Source organism: Ranitomeya imitator, chromosome 4 (assembly GCF_032444005.1).
Source record: "Ranitomeya imitator isolate aRanImi1 chromosome 4, aRanImi1.pri, whole genome shotgun sequence".
Lineage (NCBI taxonomy): Eukaryota > Metazoa > Chordata > Amphibia > Anura > Dendrobatidae > Ranitomeya > Ranitomeya imitator.
In genome coordinates, this window is record NC_091285.1 from 724,164,907 (window position 1) to 724,189,540 (window position 24,634).

At 52.5% G+C, this 24,634-nt stretch overlaps 2 protein-coding genes across 4 annotated transcripts in view; one reads left to right on the forward strand and one right to left on the reverse strand.

The window, feature by feature from the left end:
• GPS2 (G protein pathway suppressor 2) overlaps positions 1-2,891 on the reverse strand; it is a 37,944-nt gene extending 35,053 nt beyond the window's left edge. The window contains exons 1-2 of one of the 2 annotated variants that reach the window (XM_069767642.1): positions 2,740-2,891; positions 18-130 (exon numbers count right to left, since the gene is read on the reverse strand). In XM_069767642.1, coding sequence (XP_069623743.1) covers positions 18-130; positions 2,740-2,876 — 250 coding nt within the window. In that variant the 5' untranslated portion in view covers positions 2,877-2,891. Of the gene's footprint in view, positions 1-17; positions 131-1,298; positions 2,448-2,739 lie in introns of those variants that run through there. The other variant, XM_069767643.1, reaches the window with a different exon arrangement.
• Positions 2,868-24,634, forward strand: part of NEURL4 (neuralized E3 ubiquitin protein ligase 4) — a 171,660-nt gene continuing 149,893 nt past the window's right edge. For both annotated transcript variants that reach the window (XM_069767640.1, XM_069767641.1), the window contains exons 1-2: positions 2,868-3,191; positions 24,199-24,583. In XM_069767640.1, coding sequence (XP_069623741.1) covers positions 2,883-3,191; positions 24,199-24,583 — 694 coding nt within the window. In that variant the 5' untranslated portion in view covers positions 2,868-2,882. The remainder of the gene's footprint in view (positions 3,192-24,198; positions 24,584-24,634) is intronic.

Below are 24,634 nucleotides of genomic sequence, written 5' to 3' on the forward strand. Positions count from 1 at the left end.
CCCCCCGTACGGCGTACCTTGTCTCTTGCGCTCCCGCTCCATCATGACATGTTTGTGGAGGGCTCGTGCCATCGTGTTGGTCATCTTGGGTCGTTCTATAAGGGCCGGCATAGTGGGGTCCCAGCGAGGACTGCAAGACAGGATTATAGGAGATAGCGGGGTGCAGAGGCCGGGAGGGAAACGTCGGGGGCTCAGAGTGATATATTGGGGGCCATGGCGCTATATCGGTGGTTGGGCAGATCAGCGGTCTCATCTCGGGGGCTGTAGTGAAATATCCGGGGCCGCGATGAGATTTCAGTTAGGCTACATTCACACTAGCGTTTTGCGACGCATGCGTTGTTTTTTGCTGAAAATCGGACGCAAGAAAAATGCAACTTGTTGCGTTTTCTTGGTCCGACGCTTGCGGCAAAAAAGACGCATGCGTCGCGCAACGCAACAAACAAAAAACGCATGCGTCCCCCATGTTAAACATAGGGGCGCATGACGCTAGTGTGAACATTACCTTACTGCATCCGGGACCGCGGTTCTGGGGGGGCCACGCTCTTATATTCCCGGGCGGGGGGGTTCGGGGGCTCCGCGCTCTTTTATTCCCGGGGTCGCAGCACCCACCCCGGCCCGCGGCGCTCACTCACCGTCTCCCTGTCTCGGTGCCCGGGGGTCGCGGTGCTATATCCGGGGGTCGCGCTCTTATATTCCCGGGCGGGGGGGTTCGGGGGCTCCGCGCTCTTTTATTCCCGGGGTCGCAGCACCCACCCCAGCCCGCGGCGCTCACTCACCGTCTCCCTGTCTCGGTGCCCGGGGGTCGCGGTGCTATATCCGGGGGTCGCGCTCTTATATTCCCGGGCGGGGGGGTTCGGGGGCTCCGCGCTCTTTTATTCCCGGGGTCGCAGCACCCACCCCAGCCCGCGGCGCTCACTCACCGTCTCCCTGTCTCGGTGCCCGGGGGTCGCGCTTATATCCCCGGGGGTCGCGCTCTTATATCCCCGGGGGTCGCGGTGCTATATCCGGGGGTCGCGGTGCTATATCCGGGGGTCGCGCTCATATTCCGGGGTCGCGGTGCTATATCCGGGGGTCGCGCTCATATTCCGGGGTCCGCGCTGATATATCCCCGGGGGCCGCGGTGATATATCCCCGGGGGCCGCGGTGATATAGCCCGGGGCCGCGGTGATATAGCCCGGGGCCGCGGTGATATAGCCCGGGGTCGCGGTGATATTCCGGGGTCGCGCTCTTATATCCCCGGGGGTCGCGGTGATATTCCGGGCTCGCAGCACCCACCCCGGCCCGCGGCGCTCACTCACCGTCTCCCGCTCTCGGTGCCCGGGGGTCGCGGTGCTATATCCGGGGGTCGCGCTCATATTCCGGGGTCGCGCTCTTATATCCCCGGGGGTCGCGGTGCTATATCCGGGGGTCGCGCTCATATTCCGGGGTCGCGCTCATATATCCCCGGGGGTCGCGGTGATATTCCGGGCTCGCAGCACCCACCCCGGAGCGCGGCGCTCACTCACCGTCTCCCGCTCTCGGTGCCCGGGGGTCGCGGTGCTACATCCGGGGGTCGCGCTCTTATATTCCCGGGCGGGGGGGTTCGGGGGCTCCGCGCTCTTTTATTCCCGGGGTCGCAGCACCCACTCACCGTCTCGGTGCCCGGGGGTCGCAGTGATATATCCGGGGGTCGCGCTCTTATATCCCCGGGGGTCGCGGTGCTATATTCCGGGGTCGCAGTGATATTCCGGGGTCGCGCTCTTATATCCCCGGGGGTCGCGCTCATATTCCGGGGGTCGCGGTGCTATATCCGGGGCCGCGCTCTTATATCCCCGGGGGTCGCGCTCTTATATCCCCGGGGGTCGCGGTGATATTCCGGGGGTCGCGCTCATATTCCGGGGTCGCGCTCTTGTATCCCCGGGGGTCGCGGTGATATATCCGGGGGTCGCGGTGATATTCCGGGGTCGCGCTCTTATATCCCCGGGGGTCGCGGTGCTATATCCGGGGTCGCGGTGATATATCCGGGGGTCGCAGTGATATATCCGGGGTCGCGGTGATATATCCGGGGTCGCAGTGATATATCCGGGGTCGCGGTGATATATCCGGGGTCGCAGTGCTATATCCGGGGTCGCGGTGATATATCCGGGGTCGCAGTGATATATCCGGGGTCGCGGTGATATATCCGGGGTCGCAGTGATATATCCGGGGTCGCAGTGATATATCCGGGGTCGCGGTGATATATCCGGGGTCGCAGTGATATATCCGGGGTCGCGGTGATATATCCGGGGTCGCAGTGCTATATCCGGGGCCGCGCTCTTATATCCCCGGGGGTCGCGGTGATATTCCGGGGGTCGCGCTCATATTCCGGGGTCGCGCTCTTGTATCCCCGGGGGTCGCGGTGATATATCCGGGGGTCGCGGTGATATTCCGGGGTCGCGCTCTTATATCCCCGGGGGTCGCGGTGCTATATCCGGGGTCGCGGTGATATATCCGGGGTCGCGGTGATATATCCGGGGGTCGCAGTGATATATCCGGGGTCGCAGTGATATATCCGGGGTCGCGGTGATATATCCGGGGTCGCAGTGATATTCCGGGGTCGCGCTCTTATATCCCCGGGGGTCGCGGTGATATTCCGGGGTCGCGCTCTTATATCCCCGGGGGTCGCGGTGCTATATTCCGGGGTCGCAGTGATATTCCGGGGTCGCGCTCTTATATCCCCGGGGGTCGCAACACCCACCCCGGCCCGCGGCGCTCACTCACCGTCTCCCGCTCTCGGTGCCCGGGGTGCGGCGCGGCTGAGCGGCTGGAGCGGGTCGCTGCCTCTTCCGGTCTCTGCCTCGTGCTGCACAACACTTCCCGCCTCTCCGACCGGACGTGACGCCACTTCCGCCAACCATTCGCAAATGCGGCCAACAATTCCATCGCCAACCATCTGGAACTTCCGGCTTTTTATCTTCCGCCAACCAGACACAACTTCCGGCTGCCGCTGTCAGACTCGTCTCCTTGGTGACATCGTAAAGCGCCCGTGCGGGTGCCGTAAAGCGGCGGCCATGGCGGAGCTGCACCCCCGCACCGGCAAGCTGGTCATCCTCAGCAACGGGAACCGGACGGCAACCAGAAAACAGCCGGCGCAGGAGTTCAACCAGGGCCTGGTGCTGAGCGGCCGTCCGCTGACCCCGGGGGAGGTGTTCACTGTCCGCCTGGACCGCAAGGTGCGACCCCCGGAGAGAGAGGAGAGACCCCAATGTGTGCGACCCCGGGAAAGTGGTGTATGAGAGAGAGTGCCTGTGACCGCTGTAATGAGGTGCGAGCCCCCCCTATGTGCAGGGTGCGAGCCCCCCCTATGTGCCGGGAGCGAGCCCCCCTATGTGCAGGGTGCGAGCCCCCCCTATGTGCCGGGTGCGAGCCCCCCTATGTGCCGGGAGCGAGCCCCCCTATGTGCAGGGTGCGAGCCCCCCCTATGTGCCGGGAGCGAGCCCCCCCCTATGTGTCGGGTGCGAGCCCCCCCCCCTATGTGCCGGGAGCGAGCCCCCCCCCTATGTGCAGGGTGCGAGCCCCCCCCCCCCCCTATGTGCCGGGAGCGAGCCCCCCCCTATGTGCCGGGTGCGAGCCCCCCCCCCCTATGTGCCGGGTGCGAGCCCCCCCCCCCCTATGTGCCGGGAGCGAGCCCCCCCCTATGTGCAGGGTGCGAGCCCCCCCCTATGTGCCGGGTGCGAGCCCCCCCCTATGTGCCGGGTGCGAGCCCCCCCCTATGTGCCGGGAGCGAGCCCCCCCCTATGTGCCGGGTGCGAGCCCCCCCCCCCTATGTGCCGGGTGCGAGCCCCCCCCCCCTATGTGCCAGGAGCGAGCCCCCCCCTATGTGCCGGGTGCGAGCCCCCCCCTATGTGCCGGGTGCGAGCCCCCCCCTATGTGCCGGGTGCGAGCCCCCCCCCCCTATGTGCCGGGTGCGAGCCCCCCCCCATGTGCCCGCTGCGAGCCCCCCTATGTGCCGGGTGCGAGCCCCCCCCTATGTGCCGGGTGCGAGCCCCCCCCTATGTGCCGGGTGCGAGCCCCCCCCTATGTGCAGGGTGCGAGCCCCCCCCTATGTGCCGGGTGCGAGCCCCCCCCTATGTGCCGGGTGCGAGCCCCCCCCCTATGTGCCGGGTGCGAGCCCCCCCCCCTATGTGCCGGGTGCGAGCCCCCCCCCATGTGCCCGCTGCGAGCCCCCCCCTATGTGCCGGGTGCGAGCCCCCCCCTATGTGCCGGGTGCGAGCCCCCCCCCCTATGTGCCGGGTGCGAGCCCCCCCCCATGTGCCCGCTGCGAGCCCCCCTATGTGCAGGGTGCGAGCCCCCCCCTATGTGCCGGGTGCGAGCCCCCCCCTATGTGCCGGGTGCGAGCCCCCCCCCCTATGTGCCGGGTGCGAGCCCCCCCCCATGTGCCCGCTGCGAGCCCCCCTATGTGCCGGGTGCGAGCCCCCCCCTATGTGCCGGGTGCGAGCCCCCCCCCCCTATGTGCCGGGTGCGAGCCCCCCCCCCTATGTGCCGGGTGCGAGCCCCCCCCTATGTGCCGGGTGCGAGCCCCCCCCTATGTGCCGGGTGCGAGCCCCCCCCCCCTATGTGCCGGGTGCGAGCCCCCCCCCATGTGACGGGTGCGAGCCCCCCCCCCCTATGTGCCCGCTGCGAGCCCCCCTATGTGCCCAGTGCGAGCCCCCCCTATGTGCCGGGAGCGAGCCCCCCCTATGTGCCGGGAGCGAGCCCCCCCCTATGTGCCGGGTGCGAGCCCCCCCCCCTATGTGCCGGGTGCGAGCCCCCCCCCATGTGCCCGCTGCGAGCCCCCCTATGTGCCGGGTGCGAGCCCCCCCCCCTATGTGCCGGGTGCGAGCCCCCCCCCCTATGTGCCGGGTGCGAGCCCCCCCCCCCTATGTGCCGGGTGCGAGCCCCCCCCCCCATGTGCCCGCTGCGAGCCCCCCCCTATGTGCCGGGTGCGAGCCCCCCCCTATGTGCCGGGTGCGAGCCCCCCCCCTATGTGCAGGGTGCGAGCCCCCCCCCCTATGTGCCCAGTGCGAGCCCCCCCTATGTGCCGGGAGCGAGCCCCCTTACACAATGTCTTCACACCCCGTGGCCATTTCTGCAGTTTCCCCGGTGTTGAATGTTAGTTGTACATTATATACACAGATACAATAACACGTTCCGCGTGCTGTGCGGTGATGAGCGCGTGCTGTGCGGTGATGAGCGCGTGCTGTGCGGTGATGAGCGCGTGCTGTGCGGTGATGAGCGCGTGCTGTGCGGTGATGAGCGCGTGCTGTGCGGGGATGAGCGCGTGCTGTGCGGTGATGAGCGCGTGCTGTGCGGTGATGAGCGCGTGCTGTGCGGTGATGAGCGCGTGCTGTGCGGTGATGAGCGCGTGCTCTGGGTCCGCCCAGTATTTTTAGTGCTCGGAGATTTTCCTCAGCTGAATGATTTACATCTGTTAGCCAGGCTGATTACATGTGGGGATTCCCTAGCAACCAGGCAACCCCCACATGTACTGATGCTGGATATCAGATGTCAATCATTCAGCTGCGGAAAACCAAATCTCCGAGCACTAAAAATACTCTTCGGACCCCGAGCACTAAGAATACTCTTCGGACCCCGAGCACTAAGAATACTCTTTGGACCCCGAGCACTAAGAATACTCTTTGGACCCCGAGCCTGCGCTCATTAGTCCTCAGTGGTTGATGCCTTGCACAGATGGTCACACCCTGCAGCTTCCCAGACTCCTCGGTTCCTTCATCAGACAGAGACTATACAGATTGTGGAGAATCCCGATACGTCTGATGCAGGGACCCGAGGACTCGGAATTCTAAATAGTTTTGGATGTTATTGGGATTTTATGTGAAAGCAGCACAAAGTGCCGAGTGTGCGCGCCGTGCCGTGTAAGTGTGCATGCTGTGTAAGTGTGCGCGCCGTGTAAGAGTGTGCATGCCGTGTAAATGTGCATGCTGTGTAAGTGTGAGCGCCGTGCCGTGTAAGAGTGTGCGCGCCGTGTAAATGTGCATGCTGTGTAAATGTGCGCGCCGTGCCGTGTAAATGTGCATGCTGTGTAAGTGTGCGCGCTGTGCCGTGTAAGAGTGTGCGCCGTGCCGTGTAAGTGTGCGCCGTGCCGTGTAAATGTGCATGCTGTGTAAATGTGCGCGCCGTGCCGTGTAAATGTGCATGCTGTGTAAATGTGCGCGCCGTGCCGTGTAAATGTGCATGCTGTGTAAATGTGCGTGCCGTGTAAATGTGCATGCTGTGTAAATGTGCGCGCCGTGCCATGTAAATGTGCATGCCGTGTAAATGTGCGCGCCGTGCCGTGTAAGTGTGCGCGCTGTGCCGTGTAAGAGTGTGCGCCGTGCCGTGTAAGTGTGCACCGTGCCGTGTAAATGTGCGCGCCGTGCCGTGTAAATGTGCATGCTGTGTAAATGTGCATGCTGTGTAAATGTGCGTGCCGTGCCGTGTAAATGTGCATGCTGTGTAAATGTGCGCGCCGTGCCATGTAAATGTGCATGCCATGTAAATGTGCGCGCCGTGCCGTGTAAATGTGCGCGCCGTGTAAGTGTGCACGCTGTGTTGTGTAAATGTGCGCGCCGTGTAAGTGTGCACGCTGTGTTGTGTAAGTGTGTGCGCCGTGTAAATGTGCGCGCCGTGCTGTGTAAGTGTGCGTGGCTTGCCGTGTAAATGTGTGCGACGTGCTGTGTAAGTGTGCGCGCCATGCCGTGTAAATGTGCACGCCGTGCTGTGTAAGTGCGTGCCGTGTAAGTGTGCGCGCCGTGCCGTGTAAGTGTGCGCGCTGTACCGTGCGCTCGTAGTCAGCACTTTGCAGGACCACCTTTCACTGCTGCAGTCTTCTGGGGTCTCCACCAGCTTTGCTCTTCTAGAGGTGTCCGTTTGCTTCTCCTTTGCACACTGTCAAGGAGAACGTCGGAGGGATCCCACCGCTGCCACCAATGTCCAGAACCAGCGCACCGCTGCCTCATGTCATCAGGACAATCACACAAGTGACTGACGAGGCCGCGGCGGCTTCCTCTACTAGACCAGTTGTGGGGGCTAACAGTGATCGTACGGTATATACTCCTCCGATGACAACTCACAGATATATAATGTATACGTATGTATATGTGTGTATATACACCCCCGCTACAGTCACTGCCAGCTCCACAATAACCAAAGGACGGAGCTGCCACCACCATGTACCGTATACATAATCTGAAAAGCAGCCAGTGGTTATAAAAATATAGCAGATGATGTAAAATAATAAGGAATATCAGAAGAAGTGTTCTAAAGCTGAGGATGCAGGGCTGGCTGTGACTCTTCTGGAGGTCGGTTCTTCATTCTTGGTGGTGTCGGTACAGGACCACAGCGCGCTGTCTCTCGGGACTGGATCACCGTTGGGTATTAGTGGCACAAGTCTCGTTATAACGGCTGCTCAGGGATCTGGCTAATTCATGTAGGAGATGATGGGATCCCCAACTTCCAGTATCTTCACCTCCGGAGGTCCCAGGCGGGAGATATTCCGATCACGATATTACGTTCTATGGATGAGACCATAGCACCATCCATCGCACGGATAGTAATGTGGAGGAGCTGCAGCAGCCCTCCAGTGACAGAACGCAATGTGGTGCATTCACCACCACTCCGAAAAAGCTTTCATATCGGTCATATCTATGCCGTTCATAAAATCCTCAGGTTATAATTTGATCTGCTTGCCTTTCTGGTCACCCTGATGCTGGGCATGATAAATCTTCCCCCATACTTCGGCAAGCCGTCATCACAGATCCCATCCTTCATTATCGGTTTGCCGGAATTGGAGTTGGATGTCTCAGCCGTGTTAAGGGTCATCCAGGGGTCATAGATCAGTGTAATCCAGGCTTCAGTGTTAATATGAGAACTTTATTGATTTTACAGTTATACCAATAACACCCGCCCTCGCTCAGTGAGATTGGTGGAGACTTCTGTGATCAGCAGTTTTCACGTCTTGTCACAGATTCTCTGGGATTTGGTTCTGGACTGTGACGTTCACACACGATTATGTTTTGCTATAAACCATGCAGTTCTGGCAGGATGTTTAGGGTTGTTGTCCTGCTGGAAGGGGAACCTACAACCCAGTCTTGTGTTTTGCAACTTCTAACAGGTGTTCCTCCAGGATTGCCCTGTATTTAGCTCCATCCATCTCCTCATCACCTCTGACCAGCTTCCCTGCCCCTGCTGAAGAAAAGCCTGCCCACAGCATGATGCTGCCTCCATGTTTGACAGTGGGGATGGTGTTTTCTCTCTTCCCCATGACAGCACCACGGGGAAGCATCAGGGGGCAGTTTAAGCCTGGCTATAGCAGCAACCTGCACAGCTCGGTCATTAATGATTTGGTTGGACCAATTAGGGAAGCAGCTTCGGATAAGATATCTAGGGATAAGATGTTGGAGTCCATCCCTTTAATGTGAGGGGCTGCGGTTTTCTTGGCTGACTCATCTGCCGAGTCAGTTCTTCTGGCGACCAAATCTGGAGCCTTCTCCAACGCAGCCCGTAGAGCTCTCTGGTTTTAGTGTGGGCCTGGGCATCTCCAAACAAAATCAACATTATTATTAGAGCAAAGCAAGAAAAGCAGAGGTTTTCTCTTTGGGGGTTCCTCTCAGGATAGGTAGACCTCCCAATGATGGTCTTTCCAGCATGGGGGAAGATTATCCCTCTTACTCCTGGCCTGGGAAAAGATTTCCAGCAGTCCCTGGATACTGAACCCAATAGTCAGGCCTAAAGGTAGATTTCCTCTCATTCCCAGTCCAAAACCTCATGTGTTATGTAGGCAATCCAGTGACACAGTGTGCCAGAAATCAGAGCACATACAGTGATCTGACAATAACCCAAAAACAATAGAACGAGCTCTGAGACGTGGAATCTCTGTAGACCGCAATACCTGAACCTATCCTAAACACAACTAAAGGCAGCTGTGGATTGCGCCTGACACTACCTATGCAACTCGGCACAGCCTGAGGAGCTGACTAGCCTGAAGATAGAAAAACAAGCCTGACTTACCTCAGAGAAATACCCCAAAGGAAAAGGCAGCCCCCCACATATAATGACTGTTAGCAAGATGAAAAGACAAACGTAGGGATGAAATAGATTCAGCAAAGTGAGGCCCGATATTCTAGATAGAGCGAGGATAGCAAAGAGAACTTTGCAGTCTACAAAAAACCCTAAAGCAAAAAACCACGCAAAGGGGGCAAAAAGACCCACCGTGCCGAACTAACGGCACGGCGGTACACCCTTTGCGTCTCAGAGCTTCCAGCAAAACGAATTGACAAGCTGGACAGAAAAAGTAGCAACAAAAGCAAAGAAGCACTTATCTAAGCAGAGCAGCAGGCCACAGGAAAGATCCAGAAGCTCAGATCCAACACTGGAACATTGACAAGGAGCAAGGAAGACAGAATCAGGCGGAGTTAAATAACAAAACAGCCAACGAGCTCACCAGAACACCTGAGGGAGGAAGCTCAGAAGCTGCAGTACCACTTGTGACCACAGGAGTGAATTCAGCCACAGAATTCACAACAGTACCCCCCCCTTGAGGAGGGGTCACCGAACCCTCACCAGAGCCCCCAGGCCGACCAGGATGAGCCACATGAAAGGCACGAACAAGATCTGGAGCATGGACATCAGAGGCAAAAACCCAGGAATTATCTTCCTGAGCATAACCCTTCCATTTAACCAGATACTGGAGTTTCCGTCTAGAAACACGAGAATCCAAAATTTTCTCCACAATATGCTCCAATTCCCCCTCCACCAAAACCGGGGCAGGAGGCTCAACAGATGGAACCATAGGTGCCACGTATCTCCGCAACAACGACCTATGGAATACATTATGTATGGAAAAGGAGTCTGGGAGGGTCAGACGAAAAGACACAGGATTGAGAATCTCAGAAATCCTATACGGACCAATAAAACGAGGTTTAAATTTAGGAGAGGAAACCTTCATAGGAATATAACGAGAAGATAACCAAACCAGATCCCCAACACGAAGTCGGGGACCCACACGGCGTCTGCGATTAGCGAAAAGTTGAGCCTTCTCCTGGGACAAGGTCAAATTGTCCACTACCTGAGTCCAGATCTGCTGCAACCTGTCCACCACAGAATCCACACCAGGACAGTCCGAAGACTCAACCTGTCCTGAAGAGAAACGAGGATGGAACCCAGAATTGCAGAAAAATGGAGAGACCAAGGTAGCCGAGCTGGCCCGATTATTAAGGGCGAACTCAGCCAACGGCAAAAAGGACACCCAATCATCCTGGTCTGCAGAAACAAAACATCTCAGATATGTTTCCAAGGTCTGATTGGTTCGTTCGGTCTGGCCATTAGTCTGAGGATGGAAAGCCGAGGAAAAAGATAGGTCAATGCCCATCCTACCACAAAAGGCTCGCCAAAATCTTGAAACAAACTGGGAACCTCTGTCAGAAACAATATTCTCAGGAATGCCATGCAAACGAACCACATGCTGGAAGAACAAAGGCACCAAATCAGAGGAGGAAGGCAATTTAACCAAGGGCACCAGATGGACCATTTTAGAAAAGCGATCACAGACCACCCAAATGACTGACATCTTTTGAGAAACGGGAAGGTCAGAAATGAAATCCATCGAAATATGTGTCCAAGGCCTCTTTGGGACCGGCAAGGGCAAAAGCAACCCACTGGCACGTGAACAGCAGGGCTTAGCCCTAGCACAAATCCCACAGGACTGCACAAAAGTACGTACATCCCGTGACAGAGATGACCACCAGAAGGATCTAGCCACTAACTCTCTGGTACCAAAGATTCCAGGATGACCAGCCAACACCGAACAATGAAGTTCAGAGATAACTTTACTAGTCCACCTATCAGGGACGAACAGTTTCTTCGCCGGACAACGATCAGGTTTATTCGCCTGAAATTTTTGCAACACTCGCCGCAAATCAGGGGAGATGGCAGACACTATGACTCCTTCCTTGAGGATACTCGCCGGCTCAGATGAACCCGGAGAGTCGGGCACAAAACTCCTAGACAGAGCATCCGCCTTCACATTTTTAGAGCCCGGAAGGTACGAAATCACAAAATCGAAGCTGGCAAAAAATAACGACCAACGGGCCTGTCTAGGATTCAAGCGCTTGGCAGACTCGAGATAAGTAAGGTTCTTATGATCAGTCAATACCACCACGCGATGCTTAGCTCCTTCAAGCCAATGACGCCATTCCTCGAATGCCCACTTCATGGCCAGCAACTCTCGGTTGCCCACATCATAATTACGCTCAGCAGCCGAAAACTTCCTGGAAAAGAAAGCACATGGTTTCAACACTGAGCAACCAGAACCTCTCTGTGACAAAACCGCCCCCGCTCCAATCTCAGAAGCATCAACCTCGACCTGGAACGGAAGAGAAACATCTGGTTGACACAACACAGGGGCAGAACAAAAACGACGCTTCAATTCCTGAAAAGCTTCCACAGCAGCAGAAGACCAATTAACCAAATCAGCACCCTTCTTGGTCAAATCGGTCAATGGTCTGGCAATGCTAGAAAAATTACAGATGAAGCGACGATAAAAATTAGCAAAGCCCAGGAATTTTTGCAGACTTTTCAGAGATGTCGGCTGAGTCCAATCCTGGATGGCTTGGACCTTAACCGGATCCATCTCGACAGTAGAAGGGGAAAAGATGAACCCCAAAAATGAAACTTTCTGCACACCGAAGAGACACTTTGATCCCTTCACAAACAAAGAATTAGCATGCAGGACCTGGAAAACCATTCTGACCTGCTTCACATGAGAGTCCCAATCATCTGAGAAGATCAAAATGTCATCCAAGTACACAATCAGGAATTTATCCAGGTACTCATGGAAGATGTCATGCATAAAAGACTGAAAAACAGATGGAGCATTGGCAAGTCCGAACGGCATCACTAGATACTCAAAATGACCCTCGGGCGTATTAAATGCAGTTTTCCATTCATCTCCTTGCCTGATTCTCACCAGATTATACGCACCACGAAGATCTATCTTAGTGAACCAACTAGCCCCCTTAATCCGAGCAAACAAGTCAGATAACAATGGCAAGGGATACTGAAATTTAACAGTGATCTTATTAAGAAGGCGGTAATCAATACACGGTCTCAGCGAACCATCCTTCTTGGCTACAAAGAAGAACCCTGCTCCCAGTGGTGATGACGATGGGCGAATATGTCCCTTCTCCAGGGATTCCTTCACATAACTGCGCATAGCGGCGTGTTCAGGCACGGATAAATTAAATAATCGACCTTTAGGGAATTTACTACCAGGAATCAAATCGATAGCACAATCCCTATGCCGAGGTAGGGCATCGGACTTGGGCTCTTCAAATACATCCCGGTAATCAGACAAGAACTCTGGGACCTCAGAAGGAGTGGATGACGAAATAGACAAAAATGGAACATCACCATGTACCCCCTGACAACCCCAGCTGGATACCGACATAGAGTTCCAATCCAATACTGGATTATGGGTTTGCAGCCATGGCAACCCCAACACGACCACATCATGCAGATTATGTAGCACCAGAAAGCGAATAACTTCCTGATGTGCAGGAGCCATGCACATGGTCAGCTGGGTCCAGTACTGAGGTTTATTCTTGGCCAAAGGTGTAGCATCAATTCCTCTCAACGGAATAGGACACCGCAAAGGCTCCAAGAAAAACCCACAACGTTTAGCATAATCCAAATCCATCAGATTCAGGGCAGCGCCTGAATCCACAAATGCCATGACAGAATACGATGACAAAGAGCATATCAAGGTAATGGACAGAAGGAATTTGGACTGTACAGTACCAATGACGGCAGACCTAGCGGACCGCTTAGTGCGCTTAGGACAATCAGAAATAGCATGAGTGGAATCACCACAGTAGAAACACAGACCATTCAGACGTCTGTATTCCTGCCGTTCAACTCTAGTCATAGTCCTATCGCACTGCATAGGCTCAGGTTTAACCTCAGGCAGTACCGCCAAATGGTGCACAGATTTACGCTCGCGCAAGCGTCGACCGATCTGAATGGCCAAAGACAAAGACTCATTCAAACCAGCAGGCCTAGGAAAACCCACCATGACATCCTTAAGAGCCTCAGAGAGACCCTTTCTGAACAAAGCTGCCAGCGCAGATTCATTCCACAGAGTGAGTACTGACCACTTCCTAAATTTCTGACAATATACTTCTATATCATCCTGACCCTGGCACAAAGCCAGCAAATTTTTCTCAGCCTGATCCACTGAATTAGGCTCATCGTAAAGTAATCCGAGCGCCAGGAAAAACGCATTGACATTACTCAATGCAGGGTCTCCTGGCGCAAGAGAAAATGCCCAGTCCTGAGGGTCGCCGCGCAAAAAAGAAATAATAATCAAAACCTGTTGAATAGGATTACCAGAAGAATGAGGTTTCAAGGCCAGAAATAGCTTACAATTATTTTTGAAATTAAGAAACTTAGTTCTATCACCAAAAAACAAATCAGGAATAGGAATTCTTGGTTCTAACATAGATTTCTGATCAATAGTATCTTGAATCCTTTGTACATTTGTAACGAGATTATCCATTGAAGAGCACAGACCCTGAATATCCATGTCCACACCTGTGTCCTGAAACACCCAAATGTCTAGGGGAAAAAAAGACTGAACACAGAGCTGAGAAAAAAAAATGATGTCAGAACTTCTTTTTTCCCTCTATTGAGAATCATTAGGTAGGCTCCTTGTACTGTTATGTAGGCAATCCAGTGACACAGTGTGCCAGCAATCAGAGCACATACAGTGATCTGACAAAATCCCAAAAACAATAGAACGAGCTCTGAGACGTGGAATCTCTGTAGACTGCAATACCTGAACCTATCCTAAACACAACTAAAGGCAGCTGTGGATTGCGCCTGACACTACCTATGCAACTCGGCACAGCCTGAGGAGCTGACTAGCCTGAAGATAGAAAAACAAGCCTGACTTGCCTCAGAGAAATACCCCAAAGGAAAAGGCAGCCCCCCACATATAATGACTGTTAGCAAGATGAAAAGACAAACGTAGGGATGAAATAGATTCAGCAAAGTGAGGCCCGATATTCTAGATAGAGCGAGGATAGCAAAGAGAACTTTGCAGTCTACAAAAAACCCTAAAGCAAAAAACCACGCAAAGGGGGCAAAAAGACCCACCGTGCCGAAATAACGGCACGACGGTACACCCTTTGCGTCTCAGAGCTTCCAGCAAAACGAATTGACAAGCTGGACAGAAAAAGTAGCAACAAAAGCAAAGAAGCACTTATCTAAGCAGAGCAGCAGGCCACAGGAAAGATCCAGAAGCTCAGATCCAACACTGGAACATTGACAAGGAGCAAGGAAGACAGAATCAGGCGGAGTTAAATAACAAAACAGCCAACGAGCTCACCAGAACACCTGAGGGAGGAAGCCCAGAAGCTGCAGTACCACTTGTGACCACAGGAGTGAATTCAGCCACAGAATTCACAACACTCATGGTAACTCCTCCTGTCCAGAGGAACACGAAGTGTTGAATTTAGTGGAAAAAGATGTCCTCCAGGAGATCCCCACCCTCAGGAAAAGACAGAAGCATTCTACTCGCCATTGCTTCTGGTGAAAAAACAAGATGGATCCTTCAGAACAATAATAAACTTGAAAAAAAACTGAACATGGACTCAAACTTTCAAGATGGAGTCAATAGAATCCGCTTTTAAAAATCTTGTTTCCAGATTGCGTTATGACCGTTCTGGACCTGAAGGACGCGTATGATCACATTCAGGCCCTCCCTTCTGGCTTGGCGGTGGCCCCTCGAGTATTTAGCCAGCTGGTAGCGGAAGCGATGGCGCACCTGACGGAACATATTGGTTGTCCCTTACCTGGACTATTTCCTAGTGATGGACAATTGGGTCCAACACTGCAAAGCTCAACTGGAGAGAGCTACGACCTCTTTAGTAGCCGGAGGTTGGGTCTTAACCCCTTAACGACCGATACGCCTGTTAACGGTTGGCGTTAAGGATACTTATGCCTTAGCACCACTTTATAACGGTGCTCAGAAATAAGTGTATAGCGCCCCCCAGACTCGGAATTTCCGAGACCCCAGAGAACATGATTGGGATTGCCTTTTACCGACCCCAGTTTTGCGATCGCTGTTATTAACCCCTTAGTGACAGAGCCAATTTGGTACTTAATGACCGGGCCAATTTTTGCAATTCTGACCACTGTCACTTTATGAGGTTATAACTCTGGAACACTTCAACGGATCCCGCTGATTCTGAGATTGTTTTTTTGTGACATATTGTACTTCATGTTAGTGGTAACATTTCTTCGATATTACTTGCGATTATTTATGAAAAAAACGGAAATATGGCGAAAATTTTAAAAATTTAGCAATTTTCAAACTTTGCATTTTTATGCCTTTAAATCAGAGAGATATGTCACGAAAAATAGTTAATAAATAACATTTCCCACATGTCTACTTTACATCAGCACAATTTTGGAAACACATTTTTTTTTTCTTAGGGAGTTTTAAGGGTTAAAAGTTCACCAGCGATTTCTCATTTTTACACCTTTTTTTAGGGACCACATCTCATTTGAAGTCATTTTGAGGGGTCTATATGATAGAAAATACCCAAAAGTGACACCATTCTAAAAACTGCACCCCTCAAGGTGCTCAAAACCACATTCAAGAAGTTTAGTTAACCCTTCAGGTGCTTCGCAGGAACTGAAACAATGTGGAAGGAAAAAATGAACATTTAACCTTTTTTTGCAAACATTTTACTTCAGAACCATTTTTTTTATTTTCACAAGTGTAAAAACAGAAATTAAACCATAAGTTTTGTTGTGTAATTTGTCCTGAATACGCCGATACCCCATATGTGAGGGTAAACCACTGTTTGGGCGCACCACAGAACTTGGAAGAGAAGGAGCGCCGTTTTACTTTTTCAATGTAGAATTGGCTGGAAATGAGATCGGACGCCATGTCACGTTTAGAGAGCCCCTGATGTGCCTAAACAGTGGAAACCCCCCACAAGTGACACCATTTTGGAAATTAGACCCCCCCCCCCAAGGAACTTATCTAGATGTGTGGTGAGAACTTTGAATGCCCAAGTGCTTCACAGAAGTTTATAATGCAGAGTCGTGAAAATAAAAAATATTCTTTTTTTCCACAAAAAACATATTGTAGCCCCCAAGTTTTTATTTTCACAAGGGTAACAAGAGAAATTGGACCCCAAAAGTTGTTGTCCAATTTATCCCGAGTACGCTGATGCCCCATATGTGGGGGTAAACCACTGTTTGGGCGCACGGCAGAGCTCAGAAGGGAGGGAGCACCATTTGACTTTTTGAGCACAAAATTGGCTGTCGTGTTTGGAGACCCCCTGATGTACCTAAACAGTGGAAACCCCCCAATTCTAACTCCAACCCTAACCCCAACACACCCCTAACCCTAATCCCAACCTGATCTACAATCCTAATCACTAACCCTAACGATAATCACAACCCTTACCCCAAAACAACCCTAATGTCAACCCTAACCATAACCCTAATCAAAACCCTAAATCCAACACACCCCTAATCCTAATCTCAACCCTAACCTCAAACCTAACCCTAATCCCAATACACCCCTAATCACAACTGTGATGAGGGAACAGCCGCCATCTTTGGACGGGCATACTAAAACAGATTGGCATGACTCCATTTTGTCTCCTGGTCACAGGAGTGCTTCTGGCCCCCACCTTTTCTAATGAATAAAGTTCCTATTAGTATGGTAATGGGCTGAGCTCAGTGAGGAAACCACGCTAGCAGGGGGCTTGGAAATGCTTGGGGGCTTAATTAAAACACGCATGCCAAGTGGCCACTGGATACACATCTATTATGGCAGCCCAGCCGAACCGTCTCCAACATGGAATTGTGAATTATGGACGCATCGTCCGAGGTACAGGCTCATAAAAATTATTCTCCTTGCCCTAAAGAAATTGTGCATCCAACAGTGCGACTCCTGTGGTGGTGGGAGGCCTGAAACCCGAGATATAGAGATCAGCCTCCCACAGGGACCGAATGGGTCCTGGTTTGATCCCAGTACAATCGGCAGAACAAACCACAGGCGCTGGTACTGCCCGTGTGCTGATACGATCATCCTGAGGGAAGTTATCCAATTTATTAGAAATTGGAACAAATCTTGCAGGGAGGCAGAGGGGGTGGAGATTGCTAAGCCCACCCAGCTGCAAGCAGGGGGGCTCAGCCAGGTTTAAGAAGGAGCTGAGGTCACTGGGAGAGTCTCACTCCACAGAAGATCATGCTGATATCTTAAGGAACAGGGTATGCCAGCCAGAGGGGAGCAAGCACATGCTTTCTGGGGGCTGCCCAGCAACTAAGTTTTTTGGACCTGCGGAATGCTGTGCCCCCCCCAGCTTCCACAAGCGACCTTCAACCTGGTAAATTGACCTCCAGCTTTATACCTTTAAGCCTTGTATTATTATTGTTATATTGTACTCTGACTGTAACTCTTGATATATTGTGATTGTATATTTCTTGTAATTATCTAGTGCGCCCTTAAGGCAATTAAATCATAAATTAATTTTGGGCTGATCCTTTTACTCTGATTGCGAATCTTAGAATACCCAGTGTGGGTACCAGGGCAGTCTCCCCGGCGACCATTTACTCTAGGTGCAGTTCCCTTACTGACCTGAGAGACAAAGGGGGCGCCAGAGAGCTGGGCCTGTGTAGTGACGTCACGGATTGGTGACGTGGTAGGAAGGGGTAATCCTTCACAACAACCCTAACCTTAACCCTAATCCCAAACCTAACCCTAATCCCAATACACCCCTAATCACAACCCTAACCCTAATTCCAAGCGTAACCCTAATCCCAATACACCCCCAATCACAACCCTAACCCTAATCCGAAACCCAACCCTAATCCCAAGCGTAACCCTAATGCCAACCCTAACCCTAATACCAACCCTAATCCAAACCCTAACCCTAATCCCAACTCTAACCCTAACTTTAGCCCTAACCCTAGCCCTAAGGCTACTTTCACACTTGCATCGTTTGGCATCCGTCGTTTTGGACAAAAAAACGGATCCTGCAAATGTGCCCGCAGGATGCGTTTTTTGCCCATAGACTTGTATTGCCGACGGATTGCGACGGATTGCCACACATCGCGTCCGTCGTGCACTGGATCAGTTGTGTTTTGGCGGACCGTCGGCACAAAAAACGTTCAATGTAACTTTTTTTTCTACATCACGTCCGCCATTTCTGACCGCACATGCGTGGCCGTGACTCCGCCCCCTCCTCCCCAGGACATAGATTGGGCAGCGGATGCGTTGAAAAACTACATCCGCTGCCCACGTGCACAATTTTCACAACGTGCGTCGGTATGTCGGGCCGATGCATTGTGACGGCCCGTACCGATGCAAGTGTCAAAGAAGCCTAACCCTAAATTTAGCCCCAACCCTAACCCTAAATTTAGCCCCAACCCTAGCCCCAACCCTAACCCTAAATTTAGCCCCAACCCTAACCCTAATTTTAGCCCCAACCCTAACCCTAATTTTAGCCCCAACTGCTCTTCTCTTGCCGGCCGGCAGATGGCGACAGATGGCGGGCGCACTGCGCATGCGCCCGCCATTTTCTTTCCAGATGAAGACGCCGGCGGCCAGGAGGAGCAGCAGGAGGACCCAGGGACATCGGTAAGTATAATAGGGTCCCCGAATCCCCCTATTTCTCTGTCCTCTGATGTGCGATCACATCAGAGGACAGAGAATTACACATCGCTTTTTTTTTTTTTTTTTTGCGACTGCCGGTAGACAGTTAATTACCGGCGATCGCAAAACGGGGGTCGGTAAAACCGACCCCGATCATGTTCTTTGGTGTCTCGGCTACCCCCGGCAGCTGAGACCCCAAACATCCTCTCGGTGCCAGCTGGCGGGCGCACTGCGCATACGCCCACCATTTTTTTGCCGGAAAAAGATGGCGCCCATCGGAAGCCACGAGGAGCACCAGGGGAGACAGGTGAGTATCGGGGGCTATCGGGACCCCATTTCTCTGTCCTCTGATGTGCGATCACATCGGAGGACAGAGAAATTAAAAGGGAAATCGCGTTTTTTTTTTTTTGCGATCGCCGGTAAACGGTTAATTACCGGCGATCGCAACTTGGGGGTCGGTAAAAAAAAAAAACCTCCAATCATGTTCTCTGGGGTCTTGGCTACCCCCGGGAACCGAGACCCCAGAGAAAATTTGACTCTGGGGGGCGCTATTCACTTTTTCCACAGCGCCGGTTATTAACGGCGCTGTGGTTTAAGTACCCTTAGCGGCCGCCGTTAAAATGCGTATCGGCGGTCGTTAAGAAGTCTGGAGGCCATGGCCATCATGGGTCTCCACCGGATTGAGGCTTTGCAGCAATCACGGCCTGGAGTCTGGAGGCTATGGCCATCACCATCATGGGTCTCCTCCGGTGTGAGGCTTCGAAGAAATCACGGACTGGAGTCTGGAGGCCATGGCAGTCACCGGTCTCCTCCAGTGTGAGGCTTTACAGAAATCACAGCCTGAAGTCTGGAGGCCATCACCATCATGGGTCTCCTCCAGTGCAAGGCTTTGCAGCAGTCACGGCCTGAAGTCTGGAGGCCATGGCCATCACGGGTCTCCTCCGGTGTGAGGCTTTGCAGCAATCACGGCCTGAAGTCTGGACATAGTGCTCGGGTCAAGGGATGGCTTTTTGAAGATAGGTGTGATTGTGGCATGTTTGAAGGCAGAGGGGAAGGTACCAGAAGTTAGTGAAAGGTTGAAGAGATGGGTTAGGGATGGGATTAGTGTGGTGGTGAGGTTGGAGGTGGGATGGGGTCAAGTGCACAAGTGGTGAGGTGTGATTTGGAGAGAAGATGAGCAAGCTCCCATTCAGTGATTTTGGAGAGGGAAATTATGGGGTTTGGGCATTGGTCTGGTATACAAAGGGGTTGTGGTGGTTTGAAGACAAAGACTTGCCTTGTTTGGTCTATCTTATTTTTGAAGTGCGTAGCAAAGTCCTTGGCAACGATTAGGGAGCTCGGAGGGGGCAGTGGGGGGCGGAGGAGGGAGTTAAAAGTGTTGAACAACTGTTTGGGGTTGTGGGATAAGGAAGATACGAGGGTTGTGAAGTCGCCTGTTTAGTAGAGGTGAGAGCTGATTTGAATGCCAGTCTTGCTTGTTTGAGTGCAGTGAAATCATCTTGTGAATGCGTTTTTTTCCAACGCCGTTCTGCAATTGTGGATAGTTGCCAAAGCTTTTTAGTGATGTTATTGTACCAGGGTTGTCTATTGATTTGTCGCACTCTGTTATGCATGACATGGGCGACCGAGTTGATGGCTGATGCCAGAGTGGCATTGTAGAAACTAGTGGCAGTGTCTGTGTTGTGGAGTGAAGCTATGGAGGACAGTGGCTGAATAAAGTTAGAGAGTGTGTCTAGGTGTGCGAGGTTCCTGCGTGGGTGCGCATGTTGCTGGCATAGGTGACAGGTGAGGAGGACAGGGATGAGAAGGTGAGCAGATGGTGGTCAGATAGAGGGAGAGGGGAGGTGGTGAAGTTAGATAAGGAGCATAAACGGGTGAAGACCAGGTCTAATGTGTGACCGTCAGTTGTGGCATACTTCTTCCATTTTTAGACGATGGATTGAACAGTGTTCACAGAATGGTTAGAGCTTGGGCTACTTTTTTTTCTTCTTATAACCTAATCCTCCTTTCCCCCACTTTATCCCCGTTCTGTCTGGTGAGCTCCTTGGTTTTCATGATGCTGTTTGATCCATAATGTTCTCACACAAACCTCTGAGGTCTTCACAGAACAGCTGTAGTTATACTGAAAAGAAATCGCACACAGTTGGGCACAATGTGCTAATTATTTGACTTTTGGGGGCGACTGGTCACTCAGGATTTTACTTTGCTCGCATGTGGTATAAAATCCCAATAAAATACATGCACGTTTGTGGGTGTAATGTGGCAAAGTCCACGGGCATGCATACTTTATGAAAGCAATGTATAGTGCTGTGCATGACCCCCTATATAGCGCTGCGTACAACACTCCCACCCCGCTGTTTTAGAGCTACGTTCAACCCCCCGCCCCCTCGTGTAACACCGTTGGCGACCGCCCCCCTTGTAACGCCGTGTAGGCCACCCCCTCCCCTCTTTAGAGACGCGTAGTGCACCCCATATAATATTGTATAATAGTGTCATTATTCTACAGGAGGTAACTGTGTGATTCCTCTATTGCGGGATGTTTGTGTCTTCAGATGCTATAGGTTATACCGTTGGGTCCAGAAATATTTGCGTGACAAATAGATTTTCCAGCCGATTGCTGATTAAAATATTTCAAAACCTTTTTTTCATATTGTGTGCAAATTAGTACTGAAGTTTTTGCAATTTAGCCGTTGACCAAAACGTATTCCAGATCCAGTGCTCCAATCAATCTAGGCGACAAGTGCTTTAATCTGAGGGATTCACATCCTTATTGGGGGAAGGGTTTAGGAATTACTACTCTTTAATATGGAGCTGCCTCTTTGTAAAGCGATTAAAACTAATTGGATAATTATATCAGAAGCTCATTAATGGGCAGCATGGGCTTTCCCTCATTGATACATCATCAATTAAGCATGTAAAGGGTCTGGAGCTGATTCCAGGTGAGGCTTTGCATTCGGAAGCTGTTGTTGTGAACCCACAGCATGCGATAAGAGGAACTCTCAATGGTTGAAAAACCGACCATCATTAGGCTCAAAAAGAGAAGAAATCCATCAGAGAGATATCAGAGATGTTGGGGGCGTCCAAATCAACAGTTTGGTATATTCTTCAAAGAAAAGTGCGCCCTGTCAAGCTTGGGAACTTTACAAAAGCCTGATCATCCACAGAAGACAACAGTGGTGGATGATTGCAGAATCCTTCCCATGATGAAGAAAATCCCCTTCACAACATTCTCCCAAGTGAAGAACTCTCTGCAGCAAGTCGTGGTCTTAGTATCTAAGTCCACCATAAATAGAATACTTCATGGGAGCAAATACCGAGGGTTCACCACAAGGTGCAAACCATTAATCAGCCGAAAAATAGAAAAGACATGATGGACTTTGCCAAAAAAACATCTAAAGAAGCTGCCCAGTTCTGGAAAAGCAAAACTAAGATCCATCAGCACCAGAACGATGGGTAAGAAGTGAGTCTGGAGAAGACTTGGAGCGGTTACTGATTCTCAGCACATCCTACATGATGGAGGCTGTATGATGGCGCGGGCATGCATGGCTTCCAATGGCACCGAGTCACTAGTGATTAATGATGACGTGACTGAGGACAGAAACAGCTGGATGAATCCTGTGTGTACAGGGTGATACGGTCTGTTCAGCTCCAACCAAATGTAGCAATGATGATTGGACAACGCTTCACAGGACAGACCATGACCCAAAACATCCTGTGAAAGCAAAGAAATGGAATATTCTGCAATCGCCGAGTCCTCGCCAGATTTCAGCCCATCAAGCCACGTTTCACAGGCTGAAGACAAAACTGAAGGCAGAAAGAGCCAATAAAAAGCGAGAACTGAAGTCACTGCAGTAAAGGCGGCAAAGCCTCACACTGGAGGACACCAGCGATGTTACAACCATGGCCTTGAAACTTTAGGCCATAATTGTTGCAAAGCCTCACACTGGAGGAGACCCGTGATGGTGACTTCCATGGCCTCCAGACTTCAGGCCGTGATTGCTGCAAAGCCTCACACCGGAGGAGACCCGTGATGGTGACTTCCATGGCCTCCAGACTTCAAGCCGTGGTTGCTGCAAAGCCTCACACCGGAGGAGACCCGTGATAGCCATGGCTTCCAGACTTCAGGCCGTGATTGCTGCAAAGCCTCACACCGGAGGAAACCCTTGATGGTGACTGCCATTGCCTCCAGACTTCAAGCCGTGGTTGCTGCAAAGCCTCACACCGGAGGAGACCCGTGATGGTGACTGCCATGTCCTCCAGACTTCAAGCCGTGGTTGCTGCAAAGCCTCACACCGGAGGAGACCCGTGATGGTGACTTCCATGGCCTCCAGACTTCAAGCCGTGGTTGCTGCAAAGCCTCACACCAGAGGAGACCCGTGATAGCCATGGCCTCCAGACTTCAGGCCGTGATTGCTGCAAAGCCTCACACCCGAGGAAACCTGTGATGGCCATGGCCTCCAGACTTCAGGCCGTGATTGCTGCAAAGCCTCACAACGGAGGAGACCCATGATGGTGACGGCCCTGTCCTCCAGACTTCAAGCCGTGGTTGCTGCAAAGCCTCACACCAGAGGAGACCCGTGATGGCCATGGCCTCCAGACTTCAGGCCGTGACTGCTGCAAAGCCTTGCACTGGAGGAGACCCATGATGGTGATGGCCTCCAGACTTCAGGCTGTGATTTCTGTAAAGCCTCACACTGGAGGAGACCGGTGACTGCCATGGCCTCCAGACTCCAGTCCGTGATTTCTTCGAAGCCTCACACCGGAGGAGACCCATGATGGTGATGGCCATGGCCTCCAGACTCCAGGCCGTGATTGCTGTAAAGCCTCAATCCGGTGGAGACCCATGATGGCCATGGCCTCCAGACTTCAAGCCATGATTGCTGCAAAGCCTCACACTGGAGAAGACCTGTGATGGTGACGGCCATGGCCTCCAGCCTTCAAGCCGTTGCAAAGCCTCACGCTGGAGGAGACCTGTGATGGTGATTGTCTTCAGACTCCAGGCCGTGATTGCTGCAAAGCCTCACACCGGAGAAGACCCGTGGTGGTGACCGCCATGGCCTCCAGTCTTCAGGCTGTGATTGCTGCCAAGCCTCACACTGGAGAAGACCTATGATGGTGACGGCCATGGTCTCCAGCCTCCAGGCCACCAAGGATTCCCTACAAAGTGTTAAACATGGTCATTTTGGGAACGGTAATTTGTCCCGTTACTTCTGATCCCCTGACATGTTGAGGATTTGTAGGAAAATGGCCGCAGTTTCACAATTTATTTCTGTTTAACCCTGAAAGTCTCCACTTCAGTTGCATCTCAGTTGTTTTCATTTTACATCTGAAATAGCGGCCTGCAGAGCTGAAATCACAAGGATTCGTCGCTGGCCAAATATTTCTGGACCTATCTGTATATGTATAATTTCTGGGTGTGTGTACCTACATGACGTATGTGTGTATAGAATATATCTGTGTGTATGTGTAATATTGTGTCCTTATATAGTCTCTACCTGTGTACTCACTGGATCTGTCACCCCTTGTAGATGAATTCGTGGAGTGGGTCCATGGAGATCGGCCTCACCACTCAGGACCCGTCTCTCCTGGATTTTCCCAGCAGCGCCACGGGGCTGAAGGGCGGCTCCTGGATCGTGTCTGGGTGTTCGGTGCTGGAGGATGGCCGCTCCATCCTGGAGGAGTATGGACAAGACCTGGACCAGTTGGGGGAGGGTGATCGTGTGGGCATTCAGCGGACCCTCTCTGGGGAGCTCCATCTGTGGGTGAATGGTAGAGACTGTGGACCCGCGGCCTCAGGGATTCCCCCCGGGGTGTGGGCGGTGGTGGACCTGTATGGTAAGTGCACCCAGATTACCGTCTTATCCTGCCAGCTTCCTGAGGAGGAGGACGAGGACCCAGAGGATCCTGACACAGGTGAGCGCGCTTTTCCCGCTGACTAGTGTGATCTTCCCAGTGACCGGCTGT